Source organism: Myxocyprinus asiaticus, chromosome 37 (genome assembly GCF_019703515.2).
Source record: "Myxocyprinus asiaticus isolate MX2 ecotype Aquarium Trade chromosome 37, UBuf_Myxa_2, whole genome shotgun sequence".
NCBI lineage: Eukaryota > Metazoa > Chordata > Actinopteri > Cypriniformes > Catostomidae > Myxocyprinus > Myxocyprinus asiaticus.
In genome coordinates this window covers 5,078,236-5,099,114 of record NC_059380.1, presented here as the reverse complement: position 1 = coordinate 5,099,114, position 20,879 = coordinate 5,078,236, and the positions used below count along the sequence as shown (strand labels likewise).

Here is a 20,879-nt window from a genome sequence, read left to right as displayed (position 1 = left end):
ATGGCAGTTTCTGCTTTGGTACTACTACAAGTGAGGCTAATTATAATCATTCATAGTGTTAGTCAGGATTTGCATGGTGCGTTTAAAGAAATACGAAACTTGCTGCAGCTGCTCCCATGGTGCCAGCAAAAGTGTTTGGTGTGTCCATGGCAACAGCTCTCTACCGTTCTCCTGCTTTGACAATGTCATAATAGGAGCTGGTGACTTGCGTCATATCTAAATGTCTAACCACGTTGGAGACTGTGAGAAATGTTCAAGTAACTTGAAATAACTATATAGGCCTGTATTTTATAAGCAACAATGGAAAAGCCTCGTGACAAATGGAGCCAGTTTGGTTGGAGAATAGAGCAAGAGTATTGCACTAAAGTACTCATTGGTAATTGGGTGGAGGAGAAATTGCAATTAGGTATATTTTTATGTTATAGAATAGACTTTAAAGTCTATTGTGTGACTGTAAATCGAAATAGAATTTAGCAATTCCGATACATTTACAGTATATGATTAGTTAATTGTGTTGTAGGCATTCTTAGCTGATAATTCAGCTAGAATTAAGAATGGAAAAAAATAATAACAAACTCTACATTTATTTGTTAAAATTAGTGATACAATTATATATTAAATAGCAAAGTGTAGAAACCCTTTCTACTTAGTTACACACCAGGAAGTTTGTTAAAAATGTTCTGTGTTTCACAAATTAAAAGTTCATCTTTTTAAACATTTAAAAAAAGCAAGCCTTTTTGATGAGTTGTTGTTTGTTAGACTCAATAAAGACACATGTGAACACATGCAAAGATGAACCAGTCGAAAATATTTGTATGGTTTTATGCCTAATAATAAGTGTTGGTAAAGTTACTCAAAATAATTAATCCACAGCAAATTACTAATCACTTATCTAAAAATGTAATCAGATTACTTATTGCTTCATTGAAGAAGTAATCACATTACTAATTACCTTACTTTAAAGTTACTTTCTAAAACATTTTTCATAGAAAATATTGTTTTTCTGCTCAAAACATTTAAAATAATGTCTATAGTTCCACCTTTATTGTAGCACACACTTAAGCTGCCACAGAAATGCAGATAGACGAACATATGAATTCATATTTTGAATGTGTTACACATAATATTATTTTAGAAACATGTGTAACCAGTGGCGTAGTTTCCAGGGGGGATGGGGGAGAGGAAATCAATGGAAATATGTAGATGCTTCACAATGCTCCCCCCCCGCACACAATATTCAAGCCAAATCTACACCCTTGTGTGTAACCCAAGTACTGTAATGTACTTAAGTGTTACTTTTGACTTTCTAATTGAAAGTCAGTAACTGTAAAGTGATTACAATGTGATTACAAAGTGATTACTGATAAAGTGATCATGTTTAAATTTGGATACTACTTTTATGAACAAAAACATAATTAGATTACAGTAACTAATTAGCCTACTTTGTAATCGGATTATACCCAACATTGCTTAAAATTGCCATATATATATACAGTACTGTGCAAAGGTTTTAGGCACTTGTGAAAAACTTTCAAAGTGAGGATTTCTTAAAAAAATAATGACATAAATAGTTTTCATTAATCAAATAACATCATACAAAGTCCAGTAAACAGAAAAAGAGATAAATCAATATTTGGCTTCAAAACAGCACCAATTCTCCTGCTTACACCTGGACACAGTTTTTCTTGGTTGTTGGCAGATATGATGTTCCAAGGTTCTTGGAGAATTCACCACAGCTCTTTTATTTATTTAGGCTGTCTCAATTACTTCTGTCTCTTCATGTAATCCCAGACTGACCCGATGTTCAGTGGGGGGCTCTGTGGGGGCCATGCTATCTGTTGCAGGGCTCCCTGTTCTTCTATTTGCAAAAGGAATGTTTGGGAGTATAAAATGTATATTTCCTATTGACACATTTAATTATATAAATAAACATCTTAAGACAAATGTATTTGTGAAACATCTTATGTGCCTAAGACTTTTGCACAGTACTGTGTGTATATATATATATATATATATATATATATATATATATATATATATATATATATATATATATATAATATTTAACAATATCACACGAGCAAGAGTGCAATATGACGAGTGTGATATTGCTTATATACAACAGTTCAATGAACAAGTAAATTTGAAAAAATTAGGAAAAACTGAGTACAGTCATAAAAAACACATTTGTGCATGGAACAACTTTCTTACGCGGCGGATCAGAATCTGCTGTTGCTGGTTCAAACCAAATGATGCATCCAAGCCTTCGTTAGTAATTCAAAAATGTCACTTCAGAAATAGTATCAAGGCTTGTGCTGTTTGTACCAAGTTATTGGATAAATAAGGATGGATGTGTGTGTGTGTGTGTGTGTGTGTAGAGAGAGAGAGAGAGAGAGAGAGAGAGATGGAGCGTGTGCCATCACTTGCAGAGATGCTGTCAGCTTTCTGAAGATCAGCTTTCTCAGTGGAAAAATAGCTGTCCAAGCGGGGGTATTTCTCCCTATTTTGTGGTAGCTGGTGCGAAAGAGTCATTCACTATAGAAACCGCAGTCTTCTCTGCCATTTTAAACAGTGTGTCCACTCCAATGTGGAAAATCCGGTACGAGCTAAGTGCCTTGAGTTTGTGTAATTAATCAGTCTGTTGTGTCTCTCAGCTGTGATGAGCCGTAATGCTGAAGTTGTTAGTTGTTAGGGTCAGCAGTACATCTGGAGTAAGATGACAAGGTGATGACAAGAACGACACCATCCCCACAGTCAAGCATGGAGGTGGGTCAGTCCTATTATGGGGTGTTTTGCAGCTGCAGGAAATGGCTGTCCTGACTATGTGACTGACACCATGGATTCTTTCAGGTATCCGGCCATTTTGGCATGAAAAATGTGATGCCTTCAGTGTGTAAATTGAAGCTCGGTGATCACTGGACTTTCCAGCAAGACAATAACACCAAGGATACATCCAAGTTGTCCAAAATCTGGTTCAGGGATAGGTCGTGGAATGTCCTTAAATGGCCCTTTCAGTCCATCATTAAAATCCCATTGCATACCTTTGTTGGGATTTCAAGGAAGCAGTGGCAGCACAGAACCCAAAGAATGTCAATGAACTGGAAGCTTTTGCTCATGAGAAATGTGTAAAGATTCCCATAGGGAGGTGTCTGATGCCGGAGAACACTTACCTGAAACATTTATTTGCTGTTATTAAGGATAAAGGATGCTCCACAAATTATTGACTTAGGGGGTTGAATATTTCTGACATGACATTTGTGGAGAGAATTAGTTATTTTTTATTTTAAAATTTGGGTAAATTGAACTCTTTGTTCTCAAAATCACTCAAATGTGTATTAAAAACTTACTTTGATTGTTTACTGAGGTTTTAGTTGATGTGTTTTAATTCACACCACCAGAATGTACTGCTGGTCAGGGGGGTTGAATAATTTTGATTTCAACTGTATATTGTAGATATACACTACCGGTCAGTAGTTTTGAAACACTTACTCATTCTTTATTATAGTTTTTTTTTTTTCACATTTTAGAATAATAGTAAAGTCATCAAAACTATGGAATAACATAAATGGAACTATGGGAATTATGTTGTGACTAAACAAACTCCAAAATAAATCAAAACTGTGTTATATTTTAGCATCTTCAAAGTAGTCACCCTTTGCCTAGAATTTGCAGACATGAACTCTTGACATTTTCTCAACCAACTTCTTGAGGTATCACCCTGGGATGCTTTTTAAACAGTATTGAAGGAGTTCCCATCTATGTTGGGCACTTATTGGCTGCTTTTCTTTATTATTTGGTCCAAGTCATCAAATTAAATGTTAGTTGTGTAATGAAATAAATTAATATGGTGGCACAATTAATTTTCATCTACAAAACTAATTTCAAACATTTAAGCATACACCTTCAGATCAAAAGATTTTTAAGATCGTGAGAAACAGTTCAGTCAAGTGTTTCAAAACTTTTGACCGGTAGTGTATCTCTCTCTCTCTCTCTCTCTCTCTCTCTCTATATATATATACTGTATAATTTGCCACTGGTCCCTTCTTTTAAAAATCAAGGTTTTAGTCAGGCACTTACAACTGAAATGAATGGAACTCATTTTTGGAGGGTTTAACAACAGAAATGTGAAGCTTATAATTTTATAGAAGCACTAACATTAATTATTCTGTTAAAACTTGTTTTATTTGAGCTGTAAAGTTGTTTAAATCAGTGTTATTTTGTGTTAATTTTATGGTGTTTTTTTTTTTTTTTTTTTACAGTATGTGTGGTCATCAAAGTTGTAAAATTGGCTATAACTTTACACAGACAAGGTTAGTAAGCAATTTGTACATACTAAAATCATGTTAACACATATTGTTTACATCATGTGGCTACACTTTTTAAACAGTGAGCATTTTTATTTTTTTAATATTTAAGTATTGGCCCCACTCACTTCCATTGTAGGCTTCACTGTGACCCAGATTTTATTTATTTATTTATTTATTTATTTTTTTTAAGAAAAGGAGGGACAAGTCAAATGAATTTTTATGATGATCAGCATTATGCCATAGATGCTGCTGATTGACTTTAACTTGTATCGTGCCTGCAATAGCCTATTCCTTTTAAGTAGCTCAGAGTAGATAACACAACGCCTAAAAGCTTGTCTGTATGCAATGAACAAACTCTGGAAGTGGTGCAGTCCATCAGACAGTGCTCCGATCTATGCAAAAGTAATTAGCGCTGCTGATCAGCTTGGTCAGCACAGAATGTAGACAGACAAATGGGGTTGATGGGATTGAGGAGTCGTGCAGCAGTCGGTGAGTCAGGAAAAGACCTGAGAGAGCTGTGGAAGAAGTACATCTGCAATGCATAAGCCTGCACTCTGCTGAGTGTAGGCTTTGTTTGCTGAGTGTTTCTGCCATCCTTATCTGCTTGTGTGTGTGAGTGTGTTTGTGGCAGTTCACTCGAGAGTGCATGAAAGTAAACAATACCAACAGGCTGGACTACACGCCACAGTTGCACAGGCCCCATGCTGTCATGAGGAGAAAGGTTATTCGTAGATCAGAGGTTTGTGGTCTAATCCATCAGCTTATGCATCATTTAGGGTACAACGGGGCTAAAGGCACACCTTAAGGAAAATTTGCTTTTTTCTGGTCACAGTGTCTCGAGATTCAAGAAATACATTTATTTTTTATTGAATATTGATGGAGCAAAATAATTTGGTAGGTAGTTGAAGGTAGTTATAGGGCACAATTTGTCAATTTATGCAAATAATTTTGAGACAGCAAGATGCTTTTTTGAGTAATGAAGGTCATGCTTATTCAAAATAACCACTTCAGAAAAGTGTGCATAATTTCTTGTTCATTTCAATCTTCCAATATATATATACAGGTGCATCTCAATAAATTAGAATGTCGTGGAAAAGTTCATTTATTTCAGTAATTCAACTCAAATTGTGAAACTCGTGTATTAAATAAATTCAATGCACACAGACTGAAGTAGTTTAAGTCTTTGGTTCTTTTAATTGTGATGATTTTGGCTCACATTTAACAAAAACCCACCAATTCACTATCTCAAAAAATTAGAATACATCATAAGACCAATAAAAAAAAATATTTTTAGTGAATTGTTGGCCTTCTGGAAAGTATGTTCATTTACTGTATATGTACTCAATACTTGGTAGGGGCTCCTTTTGCTTTAATTACTGCCTCAATTCGGCGTGGCATGGAGGTGATCAGTTTGTGGCACTGCTGAGGTGGTATGGAAGCCCAGGTTTCTTTGACAGTGGCCTTCAGCTCATCTGCATTTTTTGGTCTCTTGTTTCTCATTTTCCTCTTGACAATACCCCATAGATTCTCTATGGGGTTCAGGTCTGGTGAGTTTGCTGGCCAGTCAAGCACACCAACACCATGGTCATTTAACCAACTTTTGGTGCTTTTGGCAGTGTGGGCAGGTGCCAAATCCTGCTGGAAAATGAAATCAGCATCTTTAAAAAGCTGGTCAGCAGAAGGAAGCATGAAGTGCTCCAAAATTTCTTGGTAAACGGGTGCAGTGACTTTGGTTTTCAAAAAACACAATGGACCAACACCAGCAGATGACATCGCACCCCAAATCATCACAGACTGTGGAAACTTAACACTGGACTTTAAGCAACTTGGGCTATGAGCTTCTCCACCCTTCATCCAGACTCTAGGACCTTGGTTTCCAAATGAAATACAAAACTTGCTCTCATCTGAAAAGAGGACTTTGGACCACTGGGCAACAGTCCAGTTCTTCTTCTCCTTAGCCCAGGTAAGACGCCTCTGACGTTGTCTGTGGTTCAGGAGTGGCTTAACAAGAGGAATACGACAACTGTAGCCAAATTCCTTGACATGTCTGTGTGTGGTGGCTCTTGATACCTTGACCCCAGCCTCAGTCCATTCCTTGTGAAGTTCACCCAAATCCTTGAATCGATTTTGCTTGACAATCATAAGGCTGCGGTTCTCTCGGTTGGTTGTGCATCTTTTTCTTCCACACTTTTTCCTTCCACTCAACTTTCTGTTAACATGCTTGGATACAGCACTCTGTGAACAGCCAGCTTCTTTGGCAATGCATGTTTGTGGCATACCCTCCTTGTGAAGGGTGTCAATGATTGTCTTCTGGACAACTATCAGATCAGCAGTCTTCCCCATGATTTTGTAGCCTAGTGAACCAAACTGAGAGACCATTTTGAAGGCTCAGGAAACCTTTGCAGGTGTTTTGAGTTGATTAGCTGATTGGCATGTCAAAATATTCTAATTTTTTGAGATAGTGAATTGGTGGGTTTTTGTTAAATGTGAGCCAAAATCATCACAATTAAAAGAACCAAAGACTTAAACTACTTCAGTCTGTGTGCATTGAATTTATTTAATACACGAGTTTCACAATTTGAGTTGAATTACTGAAATAAATGAACTTTTCCACGACATTCTAATTTATTGAGATGCACCTGTATATATATATACACACATACACACACAATCACCAAAATTGAAGATAACGTATAAGTATTTTATCTAAAAATAAATGTGATAATTTCAGGGATTCTCATAAGCTACATACATTTACAACAATTAAAAAAATATTAAATATTAGATCAAATTGCCTCAGAATCAACCTTTAGACAGCACACGCAATGATCTCATGGAAGAGGAACATTTTGCAGTTCATAGTGACAAACAGGCGTTTAGGAAAGAGCTGTGGTAGCTTTTGATGCTATTTAGTGTTTTGGGAGAAAATAAAATTAAAGGAGCCTTTTACTCCTTGTACCCTACCAAACATCACAAACAGACTATGAGCAAATCTTCATTTTTTGTTTTTTAAATGACACAGGCAGCAGACATAGATATGGCAGAATTAAAGGGGTAGTATACCCAAAAACGAATACATTTACTCACCCCCATGTTGTTCCAAACCCATATGACTTCTGTACACAAGGAGATGTTAGAGAAATGTTAGCCTCAGTCACCATTCACTTTCATTCTTTGGAAAAGATTAAATGAAAGTGAATGGTGACTATTTAAAGTAGGATATAGGTTATTCACCCATATAGCTACTTGAGCTCACAGCTGATTAGTCCGTGTTTGATGCATATCATTTAGAATGTCCACTTTAATGCATTCGGTGTAGACGGTAAAAAAAAAAAAAAAAAAAAAAGGTTAAATGTTAAACAATGCTGTTTTATGTAATGTCAGCACTCTTGAGTTGATGCTTGACTAAACAAATTAAAGTACACAAACTAACTGTTGTATTAAGCCATTTATTAAAGGCTAAAGACCTCTTGGGGTAAAAAGTTACTTTTTATTTTCTTTTCTTCCAAATCTCTAAATAGCAACAAAATCTACCACAGCACTTTCCTAAACACCTATTTGTCAATATGCGCTGCAAAATTGTCCTGATTCAATATGTCATTGCATGCTAGGTCTAAAGGTTGATTTTGAGATAATTTGCTCTAACATTTAATAATTTTTAACCCAGAGGTTAATAGGGTTAAAATAATTAAAGTTTAGGGGGTGAGTGTAACGGTGGCCAGCTGATAGATATCTGTGCAATGTGTATAAACCTCACTCTCCTGACCTCAAAAGGTGCACTAGCGACTGACGCTAGGGGCTGTAGCCTTTAACCTCCTTGTTAGCGCACTAGCCTCCCATGCCGGAGATGCCGGTTCGAGTCCCGTACGGAGCGGGTAGAACAGGAGCATCACAATGGTGCCGTGACCTGGATGGGAGTAAGGTTTAGGGGGTGAGTGTAATGGTGGCCAGCTGATAGATATCTGTGCAATGTGTATAAACTTCACTCTCCTGACCTCAAGAGGTGCACTAGGGGCTGTAGCCTTTAGCCTCCTTGTTAACGCACCCATCTCCTATGCCAGAGACGCCGGTTCAAGTCCCGTATGGAGCACGTAGAACAGGAGTGTCACAATGGTGCCGTGACCCAGATGGGAGTGAGGTTTAGGGGGGTGAGTGTAACGGTGACCAGCTGATAGATACCTGTGCAATGTGTATAAACTTCACTCTCCTGGCCTCATGAGGTGCACAAGCAACTGACGCTAGGGGCTTTAGCCTCCTCGTTAGCGTACCTGCCTCCCATGCCGGAGACATTGGTTCAAGTCCTGTACGGAGCGGGTAGAACAGGAGCGTCACAATGGTGCCGTGACCTGGATGGGAGTGAGGTTTAGGGGGGTGAGTGTAATGGTGGCCAGCTGATAGATAGCTGTGCAATGTGTATAAACTTCACTCTCCTGACCTCAAGAGGTACACTAGTGACTGACACTAGGGGCTGTAGCCTCCTTGTTAACGCACCCGCCTCCCATGCCAGAGATGCCGGTTTGAGTCCCGTATGGAGTGGGTAGAACAGGAGCTTCACACTTGCAAGTGAGCTATGCAACATGTAATTATCCAAATTAATTCCAAAGTGCTTTTCTCCTTTGTTCTACAGCTTCTTTTCGAGTGTCAGGTGATGTTTCTTTAGTATAAATTTTCATGTGCCACCGCGAACAAGGTGGAACATAAAGCAAGTACCTGGGCATCAGGTTGTTTAATGTCGCCATAAAACGGAAGTTATGACCGACTTTATTACTGTATTGTTACGTATTTCTTAGTGAAACGGCTTTTCGAACAAAAATAAAATGTAGGTGGGGACTTTGTTTATGTTATGTCAAGGCTGGAGCTGTTGTGCAAATACAGATGCATGTGAAACAAGTGAGTAGAAGCTAATTTGTCCACGTTTTGAATCACAATATAAGCGTAAAGAATAAAAAAACACTTACTCAAGCTGTTTATCCAAGAAACCTCCATCTACAGAAGAATATAACTAAAGTGAGTTTCCTTTTGTCCAGCTTCGGCGTCAGTCCTATGCCCTATTCCATACAAATACAATTACTCTCCACTGTCAGAGTTTCAGAAGGCTGAAAGGTGATAATGGTAAGTCAAAACTAATTTTAAGCAGTTCCTATAGGAAAATCTGTTTAGAAATGACCCTACAGCATGGATTGTGCTCCTTTCAAAGTACCCTGCAAAGGCATGATCAGCACCAGTTGGAACACAGCCAGACACACTGGGGAGGGAGTGTTCTCATTCTAAAAAACATTTGATTGGACAAAATTTCTCAGGCGCTTTGTTTCGTCATGACTGTGCCTTGGTCTGTCAAGCCGGAAGAGAGAGACTGCTGATTTGAAATGCTTATATCTTCTGAAAACGAATATTGTCCGCATTTGGAAGTACACTAGCATATTGATGACCTCAAAGGGAATAATAGACTAAAAGCAGCAAAACTTTAATTTTGATTTCACAGGGATTTTAAAACATATGCATCAGGATCAGTTGTCATTACTGATAGGATGGAGAACTAATTTAAGCATCTCTGATTGGCCATTACCATTTCATTGCTCAACGGACATGTCTGTGATTGGTTAGAATACTCAAACGCTGCAAAAACACGTTGTAAATAGAAACCACTGACGCAACAGGAGCAGACTTAAATTGAACGCTGTAATCGTCAGTTTTCACGATTACATAATTGTGGCAGCCATAAACGTAATCGCGATTCGTTTTTTGATTAATTGTGCAGCCCTAATTTGATGAGTCTATATCAAACACTATACAGTAACTTTAAACCTAGTTTGGTTTATTTAGCATTGTGTTTGGTGAATGATCTGTTCTATCCCTCATTGGTCTGATATATTGAACATTCGTGGGTTTAATCTGTGTTTCAGTGTATTCCTCCAAAGCAGTTGCTGTCTCATCATAGTGTCCCTGCCTCCCAGTACCTGCATGGTCTCACTCGTTGATGAGTCGTATGGGCGGCAGGCCTCCTGCACGCTACCTTCACTGCGCTCCTGGCATGGTGACAAGCTGGCCTGGGTCCCACAGAGGTCAGATCACCCCATCCAAGGTATTAAGCATTCTCTTCGCTCCAGATGGTTGGCTGTGGATTTTAATGCACTCCAGTCCACTTTTTGAATTAATGTTGGAGAACATTCCTGGATCATTATGGATATCTCTTATGTTAACATTGACCTTTATTCAATGTCCAATCTCTTTATGTTATTGTTATTTGAAAAGTCATAAAGGCCTATATATTTTCGAACAACTGACAGGGGAAATGTTCAGGAGACCTGTTTCAAAAATATTATTTGAAAATACTAAGAATAAAAAAAATTCTAGAAAGCTTTTCCATAAGGAAGGCATGGGGACATTTTAGCACTCTGGACTTCTAGAAAGTCAGATGTTTTTAAAACACTTTGCACATTTAAAAAAAAAAAAAAAAAAAGAATATATATATATATATATATATATATATATATATATATATATGTTTTTTTTTTTTTTTTTTGTGCATTTTCTGTAAGTCACAAAAAATTCCCACCACAGTATCATTTCCAGACATCTCAAATTCTGTATTCTGTAGTGGAAATGGCAGTGACGGAAATTACATTTATTAATTTTTTTAATTAAATTCTTTTTAATTTTTTTTTATGGCAGACTCCTTTGTCTTGTTAAGGCTAATTTCATAGCTAACATTTTATGTATCCTAAATACACATAATGAAATAATATTTTCACACTTTTTCTGTAATTTGGCAAAATTAAAGCTTTATAGGAAATGATGTCACAAGTGATATTTCCCTTGATAAATAATTGTTTTCTTTAAACATCAATTGTCTGAACTTTCATCATAAGCATGCTTTGGTTAACAAGTACACTAACTTAACTAAAAAAACAACAACAAAAAAAAAAAAAACATTAGAGGCTAAATTGTTCGGTGTGGTGGAAATGAAGGCACATCCATGGGACAGCTGTAATGTTTGAAAAAATATAGAAATAATTTTCACACACTAAATGTTGAAATGATTTGTTTATCGCACTCTTTGATTATCATAGTTTTAAACATAATAATCAGCATTTTTATAATGGATTTTCATAGTTTAATATTGAAAGTCTGGGTCTGGCACATGGCTAAAAAAGAAAAAGCAAGGATGTAGGCATAGTGAAAAGTTTCAAAGTCAGTTTTAATGAGACCTTCATATAACAAAAAAGAACTAAGATGAAATGTGTCTTCTTGAGTACTTTTTTATTGCTTTTTAAGGATGTTTTGATATTTTTTACTGAAAAATAAGACAAAAAATATTTAAAAAGAAAGTGTGCAGTGTGCTACCTTATTTTTCTACACGGAAGGTGGCAACCCTAATCAAATCTCCCGTGCTTTTTGTTTCAGTTAGGATGCTGCTTTAGAAGGCTTAAGTAGGCTGTAGTCAGAAAGGTAGCTCACTACGTTTTGGAACAAAAAATGTCTTCACTCCTTTCTTTCCTCCTCTCTCTCTCTCTCTCCTACTTACACACAGGCCTCCCGACTAACTTTAGCCTGGTGGAGTCTTGGCAGACTTGCATGGAACAACAGCATGCAGTTGTGCCCACACTTATTGTGTATAAGGCTTCATTCCCTGTGCACCCCATGAGTGCCTTCTGTCATTCTCGCCACGCTACTGTGCCTAAGCGCTTCTCTAGCTGTTTGCCCCCTGCCAGCCACAGCTACAAGGACCTGGCACTGCAACACAGACCCCACAGGCAGGTTTCCAATAATCCAGCCGACCCGCTGTGACCCTTGGCCTTTGTCTCAACACCTTCAGCCCTCCAGTACCACACAGACTGTCCTTAAACCGGGGAGCGGCATCGACTACCTTGTGTTTATTGTTCTATGGCACAGTGCAAAGAAACATTTTCTTATATCTAAACATCCTTAAAACAAGATACATTTACTTGAGAAACAAAAATTGTGAACTTAATTTGTCAGGGAATATACAATATGTTCAGTTAATTTTATTTGTCCAGCCCCATTAGCAAAAGTTTTTGAAACATAAACTTAAATAAATAAATAATTAAACAATTTACTTTGTCAATTAATTAAGAAAAATAAAGAAAAGACCCTAATACTTCTACTACTAATAATAATAATTAATAAAGGTGCATCACTATTTCAAAGCTTTAACATTTTTCCTATCTGACTTAACCAATTTGCAAATAGTTTTTCTTGTTTTAAGTGTACGTTTCACAATTTCTTTTTAATTTATGCTTACAAAAAGAACAAAAAGGTAAAACAAGCCATCAAAATAATAATTATGTATGGTGTATCAATATTTCAAAGCTTTATATTTTTCCTTTATTTTTCCGATACCCCATTTGCAAATATTTTTTTCTACAGAAGTTTTAAACATAAACCTCACTAGATTTAGTTAGATTTATGCTTAAATCAAGAAAATTAAAAAAAGTAAACGAGGCAAGATTAATAAACGTAAGACCAAAACAATAAATAATGCTTCTACTACTACTACTACTTCTAATAATAATCATGTATTGATTGTACATACATTTTTCTTAAAAAAAAAAAAAAAAAAACAATCTCCTATCTGCTAGACTGCATTATTTCCATGTTGGTGTATATATGGATATCCATTTTTATGTGCACTCAAGAGAGTGTGTTTACCAATTTATCACAAAATGAACTGTAGAGTCTCTTTCTCACACATTTTGGGTAAGGTGATCTTTGATATTGCACCAGAATAGCATTGCAAGCAGAATAATACTTGACTACAGTGCTAATGCAAATCAGTCGAGTCATTCATTGATGTACTCTAAGGGGACTTTCCCAACTCCCATCCCATTAAGTGTTTAATTATGGTAAATCAAAGTGTTTAATTACTAGGAATCGGATGCTTATGTTTGATGTTCGGCCATCTGTGTACACACTTCCATTGAGTAGGTTTTGCATCTGAATCTCACCTTCTCCCTCTGAAGATTCCAACTGCATCTTTCTGCGTTTGTGTCACTGGCTTTTTTGTGTTGAGGTATTAGTTCTGTACCAACATGTTGAGACTCAAACAGTCCTTTATATCTCCCCCACTTGATGGTGCTAGTGTTACACAGAGAGAAAGCAGTGGCAAGTCATGGTGCATTGCATCATAACACTTTCCTCTTCATGTGTGCTTTCTGTGATCACACATGCATACAAGATTGTATTGTATATTTTTATTAGCTTAAATTGATTATGTGATTGCTTTAATTTTCACAGCATAATTGCATTTAAGTTTAATTAAGAGCCTGGTCAAATAGACGATTCTTGCCACAACCACACATTTTGTCAAAACTCATTACTTATTGAAGTTTAACACAAGAACCAAGACTCGGTTAAAATAGATGAGAGACTTTTATTCTCAGTTCTTCAGAGGATAGAGACAAAGTTGTGCATGAAGAGGTGGTTCTTCTTGCTTACACATTAAGTCATTAGTTCTCTCTATAATGTTTAATGGTATACACAAGGAGGGCATAAACTCTTCCTCTGAGCTCCCCAAAGTGCTTAAATTGTCTATGGAAATAACCATAAATGAACTATAAGTGGACCATAAGTAGAGGCAATGTGTTGACATGAATATGATAGGAGAAATCAGAGATGCCTCATGAGTGAAACCATTTACTGAAAATGAATCCCATTCTCATGACCAGATTCATGCAAATGCATGAAAAATTAAATTATACAAAATACAATACAATGCAGAGATAAAAAAATAAAAAAACTGCTGATATCATGTGAGATCAATGTGCTATGCAAAGAAATATTACTGCTAGTATGCCAAGGAAAAATGCAATGTATATAATTATCTAGCTTACATAAATTGTGGTAATGCCAGCCGTTCATGTTGTTTGTTATGCCAGCTCTGCGACTGCGGTTTTGCTTTATTCTACATACAGTACTGATTGGTTAACATTATCTACACAGTGTTTCAAAGCAGTATATTTAGTGAAACACTTTAGGCGCTTGCACAAGACATTTCCAAGGTTTAAAGGATGATTTAGACATCAGAGTGGATGGAGGTCGCAAACAAACAGATCACTTTCAATGAGACAGCAAATTTATTTATTTATCAGTAAGTGCTGTGTAATTGTGATGTAGCTATACAACAACTGAATGTAATAGCTTTGATATTTCATCTTGACTGCCACTAATTAAAAAAACTGTACATTCCCCTAACATAACAAGCCCTGGTCCTGAGAATAAAAACGGAGTGTATGCTCTTACCAGACGGCCTCTTCCTTGAAAGATTTGACCTTGCTTAAACAGGGGTTTGTAGACTGGTCATGTCGGGCAGCACAAGGACAAAAGGAAACAAAATGCCTTTCGCTGGCGAGAGCACTTTTAAATCCTGAATGACAAAGCTCGGAGATACCTCATCTGCAAGAAACCTCAAAGTGAACTGTCGGCTCACACAGTAGATAATGTTGTCCATGGTCACGCACTGAAAGGCGGTGCAATGGGGGAGGCGTATCGAGGAGCATTCGTACCACAACCGAGCCACTGCATGGTAGCGATACACACTGATGCCAAGAGGACTAACTTCAAAGCGATACAGGAAGTTTCTCACCGCCACCATTTCCGTGGTTCGTTCCTTACTACCCACAATCATGCTCTCACGCCATGTGTTGGTCTTGGGATTGTAGCGTAAGAGGGTGTATCTCAATGTACCCCCTGCCACAAACAGTTCACCGTTGCAAGCCGTGGCGCGGTGGGCTACAGCGAAAGTCTCGTTTGGAAGTGGTGCGACAAAGGACCATCTGTTAGTCCTGGGGTCGTAACGCTCAACTGTTGATCGGCATTCTCCTCCAATGGCGTAAAGATGGCCCTGCAGAGCCACAAGTTTGCAGTGAGGCCTTGCCTCATTCATGGGGCTTATTTCACTCCAAATAGAAGTTACTGGATTATAACAGTACACTTTCTTTGAAGGGGTCGCTTCACGGTCAGGCCCTTGAAAGCCCACTGCGACAAACAGATAATTATCCATGGTGCACATGGCACAACCTTTAGATAACACTTCCTGGGGAATGTGGCTATGAAGGTGCCAACTGTCCTTATAATCATCATAGTAATACATTTTACTGGATGTCATAACTGGATCCAGATCTGTAGACTGTGATGGACGTCTGCTCCAGTCTTTGGATTCCATATCAGCAACCATTAACCACTTCCTTCCTTTCATGCGCTGCGTTTGGATGTTCTCACGCTCCCCTGCTCTTAGTCTGCCAAAAAGGGCCGGGTCTCTGAGGACCTGGAGGTAATTATCAGACATGACACGGAGAGCAGCCTGCTGAAGGGCAGTGTGACCATGTTTTTTAGCAAGCTCTAAAGCCTCCAAGCAGTTGCCTAAATCAAGCTTTCCCGTAAGACTTTCGAGTTCTGCATTTCCCATGTTCTCTGGAAAATGTAAGAATTTTGCCCTGGCAACATCTTCCACCTGTGGTTCCTCAGTTTTATCCATGTTTGCTGTATCAGTGTCTAACGGGCTTGAAGACCTGTCATTGGGTTGTGAAGAACAGCTACGAGGTGTGAAAGTCCTCGGTGTGTGAATGGGAATCAGAAGCTCGGAGTCTGCAGCACTTAGATAGCTGTCCTGGCGGATGATTACTTGCCTGCTGGACCTAACAGGAGGCTCGTTATTAATTTGTGGATATATTTTAAGATCTCCCATAATGAAACTGGAAGGTTGTGGACTTGGTGTCCGTGAGCGCTCCTTGAAATGAGGCAAATCCATAGATTGGGATTTAAACAGAGTGTTGCCTTCAATCTGACCATAGACTGGACTGACAGACCGGGTAGGGCTTAAATCTGAGATGAAATGAGAGGAAGACTCTACACAGTAATCATAGATCTTTCCATGAACTCCAGGTCTGCGATTACTTGAGCCATCCAAGATGAGTTTTGCATTCTCTACTTTGATTTCTGCCTTTGACTGAAAACTGGAGAACATGCCTTGATGACCAAGATCCTGTCTTAGCTCCCTCCCAATACCTGTACCACCATCCAGCTTCTTTACTAGGCATGGCAATCGCAGTCCACTTGGACTGACTTGATCTTTTTCAGGTACATCAGAGGCAGGGGGTTCTAAGGTCAACATCAGTTTGGCTTTATTTCCCACATCCTTTTCCTTGTCCACTTCTGTGTCCACATCCTCTGTTATGTTGCTGTTCCCTGAAGTTTCCTCCTTTGCACAACTGTCCAAGTCCATAGTTTCCGAAGGCTGGCTTCTCTCAGTTGCAGCATTGGCAGTTTTAAGGGTTTCTTGCAAAAGATTCTTGGAGGACTGTTGAAAATTATTCTCCTTCTCAGACTCCTCCTTGGCAGCTTTACTCTCTGGTTCTTGCTCAGTCTTGCAGGTGCTGTTGCTTCCTTTGGTTGCTTGCGTGCCCCTTTGCAGGCGATGTCTTCCACTACCCCGCCGTCTGTTTTGTGCCCTGGTGTGGTAGAATTTGAAAACAAAGGAGACGCATAGCATGGTGGCCACAGACAGCGTTAGTTTGCCCAGGAGCTGCATGTCAAACTGCACTCCCAGGAGTTCTGCTATTGGCATCTCTGTACAGAAATTTAAAGTGGGCTGCTGGACATTCAATTTTATTTGGACTGCTTTTCCTTGCTTAATCCAGTCACTGTAGGTTGCAGAGCAGAAGCGAACTCTCAGCTGTCTCTCCTCTCACAGGGTGACTCAGAACCTGATCTGTGCAACGAGAACATTTGCATTCTGTGTTCTCTGAGGGCGGGGACCAGTATCGTTTCACCTGGTGCAGGTGACTGCTATGAAAACACATCATGCCAGGGCTTTGGAGACAGGTTTATCTCAGCCTTTACTTTGCACCAAGAGTGAATATTATATTAACAACTTAATGACAATTAACATTAGAAAGCTTTCCTATTAGTTCCTAGGTTCCTATTAAGATTTATATTAGTTCATATTGTAAGGGATTATAGTGACATCTTTACAGTGCAGAGAAAGCAAACCCAAAGACAACAAAACAAACAAGAAATGCAAATTACATTGTGGATAAAGCAATGATGATGGTGTGTGTGTGTGTGTGTGTGTGTGTGTGTGTGTGTGTGTGTGTGTACGTGTGTACGTGTGTGTATGTGTGGGTCTGTAGGACTATGAAGATGAGAAACATAACCCTAGGTATTGCAAACATAATTGGTGAGAATGGAGAGCATAATTTACTTTAGAGGTGGAGTTGGCTGATATACTGTAATGAATTAAAGAAATAAAAGGTTGCATTACCAGGATGCTGCTGTTTGCTTGGTAAATGCTATAGATCAAAGTTCTTTCCCATGAACATGGGATAGCATTATTGCTAATTAAAGTTTTGAGAGGTGATATGAGAGGTGATTTGCATCAGCCAAATGAAGTATTTGCATACCCTTTAAAAAAAAAATCACTGTACTTTGTAACCTGTAATACCATCAACGTGAATATGGTTGGCTTGATATACAGTATTGCCATCAGAGAAAATGATGGCTACTTGCTGTCCTTTTTGGACAAAGACATTGTTTTGCTACCTGATAGTTGTCTTTAAGCGGCACTAAGGAAACCTGAACTTGCAAGCATGCTTACACATGAATAATTGATATATGCGTCACAAAAGTTCACTGCCCCTTCTCTCATGTTTCAAGTGAAGAGTTGTTGATCCAAAGCAAAAAATGTATTTGGCAGCATGTGGAATGTTCTGGAAAGATAATTTGGAAAAATTTATAAATAATGGACTGGAACTTGCAGTACTTTCACAGTCAAATAAATTGATAATGAGACCAAACCAAACCTAACAATTTTGGTCAAATTCTGTATACATCAATATGCAATTATAATAGGTATCATGTCTGAATACATTAGAAACTCTAAAACATTGTTGAAAAATTGTCGTAAGTGGCCACAGTATAACAGGTTACTGGTGATATACGTTTCCAAGGAATCAAACCAAATCAAAGTAAATTAACACTATTACCTTCTGATAAAATAACAGGCTATGTTAGGTCTTCTAAACTGAGTACTTCTCCACTGGTAAGTAATCAGTGCTAAAAATCTACAAACACACTGGAGAGTCTCTCAAGTCATTAAATAAGCATATTAAAAGCATGTTTGAACATCTTGAAATTAATTTAAGTAGATTTTACTTTTGACTTTTACACAAACACAATAATTTTGAAAATAATTTTTGATGGCATGGGAGTGTTCAGTAAGAATAATTAAGCTAAACTACACTGCATCCACTCTCTATCACAACATTTTTTGCTACTGATGATGCCATTTATTTTCAACCAAGTTGACCCAGAAAACAAGCTACTAAGCTACAAAATGCAGCAAATGTATTTAAAAAGAACGAAAGAGAGTTTGAAAAGAGAAGAAAAATACCCCTGACATAGCAAAGTGATTATTATCATTTTTTTAAAAGTAGCTGTATACATAATTTTCCTTTGAGCATAAAAAGTAAGACTTTAAATCTTCCTGATTTTATTAAGCCCATAAAACCACCTCTCCCACCTAGGCTTTTGCCATAATCCTTTAATACATGGTATGTCTAGAAAGGCTAAAATCGAAATTTCTCTGAATGTAAAAAAAGTGGGATTACTGTGCATGAAGACCTCTAGAATGGGACATGGTGGCAGAGGACAAACCTAAACAAGACAATTTTACAAAGCATTGGTATGTGTAGGGGAATGATTTTTTTTTTTTTTTTTTTGCAGAAATGTCACCAGTAAGTATCAATGTGCCAAATTCTCTCTATTATGATACCCAACCATAGTGTCTTACATGGCAACATCCAAAAAATAAAAAATAAAATAAAATAAAAAATCTATTACTCTGTAGTTGGCTAGTTCTAGTGCTTGTAATTTGGCTAATGTTAGCCATAGGCATTCAACTGTTTGTTAAAGATAATGAAGGGTAAACAAAAGAATAGGAACAGATAATACAGATAAAGATACATGTCAGTAGTCAACAACTTTAATTGCAAAGAATGCACAAAGTGGACGTAATAATGAACAAATACCAGAATAGTGATGCTCCCTGAACAAATGTAGGGCAATTCCCTAGGGCATGTAGCATTGCATATGTGTTAATTCCTCCTGTTTTGTATTGTCGCATCATATATATTTATATAATATATATATAGATCTATATAGTCTATATGTATGCTAAACATATTATGGACTGTAAAGATTAATATAAAAATAGGAAAGGATCTGTGTACAAGGATATAGGCGTTTACGAGAACATATGGGCTCACAAGCTGCGTAGAGGTCAATTCAAATATGTGGAGAAACACAAACTTCATTACTTAGATTTGTATAATTGAGTGTATCAATGTGCTTGGGTACTTTTCTGATGGTTTACAGTTTCTGTCATCTACAATGCACCTGTTCAAAGGCACTTTGTGGTATAGACAAACAAAATGCCTCCACTCCAAAACCTAGCGAGCTGCACATATAGTGAACACTATGCGCAGTTATAGTCAAGCTACAGAGGGTTTTTGTGTAATCAAGCAACAGTGTTCTTCATTTGTTTGCCCAAGTATGCGTGCCACAATGCGTAATCGAATATTTGTAGGAAGAATTTCAGCTGGGCAAGCATTAACTACATGTCGCACATCACCTCTTGCTTTTCAGTGCATGCGCACTACGCAGATGCCACCTGTGGTCCGATTAATGTGTATACATGTTGGACGAAGCAAAGCTACAATTGCATCATCTAGGTCTGTTAGTCCGGCTTTCGAAAACTTGGACTGTTACGATTTCAGTTGGCGCTTGCATGATTATTGTTTCAGTCTGACTAAAAATCTCTAAAAATCTAACTTTTAAGTGCATATACTATAATAGCACCTATTGTAAGACATCATACAAAAACTGTGAAAAAACTATCCAAGATGGTGGGCAAAGTGAGAGAAATATTGAAATATAGAATATAAATATAATTTATTAATTCATTATATACTGAATAACTCACATATTGCAAAAAAAGCATGTTCTTACTGATTATTTTCATCTTATTTTCCGGTAAAAATACCTAAACATCCTTAAAACAAGAAGAAATAAAAATAAAATACTTGAGAATTAAACGTTACATTTTGTTTTCAGAGAAAACTAACAACATTTAGTGGGGTTTATGCCTAAAACAAGAAAAAAACTATTTGCCAGTGGTGTAAGAAAAATAAACGTGTTTTCCCTTTGAAAGTTTTTTTCTTACCCCACTGGCAAATAGTTTTTTCTTGTCATAAGCATAAACATCACTAAATTTTGTTAGATTTATCTGAAAGCGAAAAACAAACAAAAAAAAAACCTTGGGGAATTAGAAAAAAAAAAATAGTTTTGCATTCCCTCTAAATAGTTCTGCGTTCCCTCGCAATAAATTAACCATGGTTTTACTACAGTAACCATATTTTAACCTTGAAATTATAGCAAAACCAAAGTAATAATATACTTTGGAGTAATAATAATATACTTAAGATTTTTTTCGTTTTTTATTTTTAATAAATTTGCAAAGATTTCAAACAAACTTCTTTCACGTTGTCATTATGGGGT

At 37.4% G+C, this 20,879-nt stretch overlaps 1 protein-coding gene and 1 pseudogene across 1 annotated transcript; one reads left to right on the top strand and one right to left on the bottom strand.

The window, feature by feature from the left end:
• Positions 1-300: 300 nt before the first annotated feature.
• On the top strand, positions 301-12,153 carry LOC127427613 (cilia- and flagella-associated protein 107-like; annotated as a pseudogene).
• Positions 12,154-13,135: 982 nt separating this feature from the next.
• On the bottom strand, positions 13,136-17,140 carry LOC127427579 (kelch domain-containing protein 7A-like). The gene is made up of 2 exons (XM_051675243.1): positions 14,568-17,140; positions 13,136-13,403 (listed from the first exon to the last, which is right to left on the bottom strand). The coding sequence occupies exon 1, from the start codon at positions 16,888-16,890 to the stop codon at positions 14,602-14,604; it is 2,289 nt and encodes a 762-aa protein (XP_051531203.1). The 5' UTR covers positions 16,891-17,140; the 3' UTR covers positions 13,136-13,403; positions 14,568-14,601.
• Positions 17,141-20,879: the final 3,739 nt, after the last annotated feature.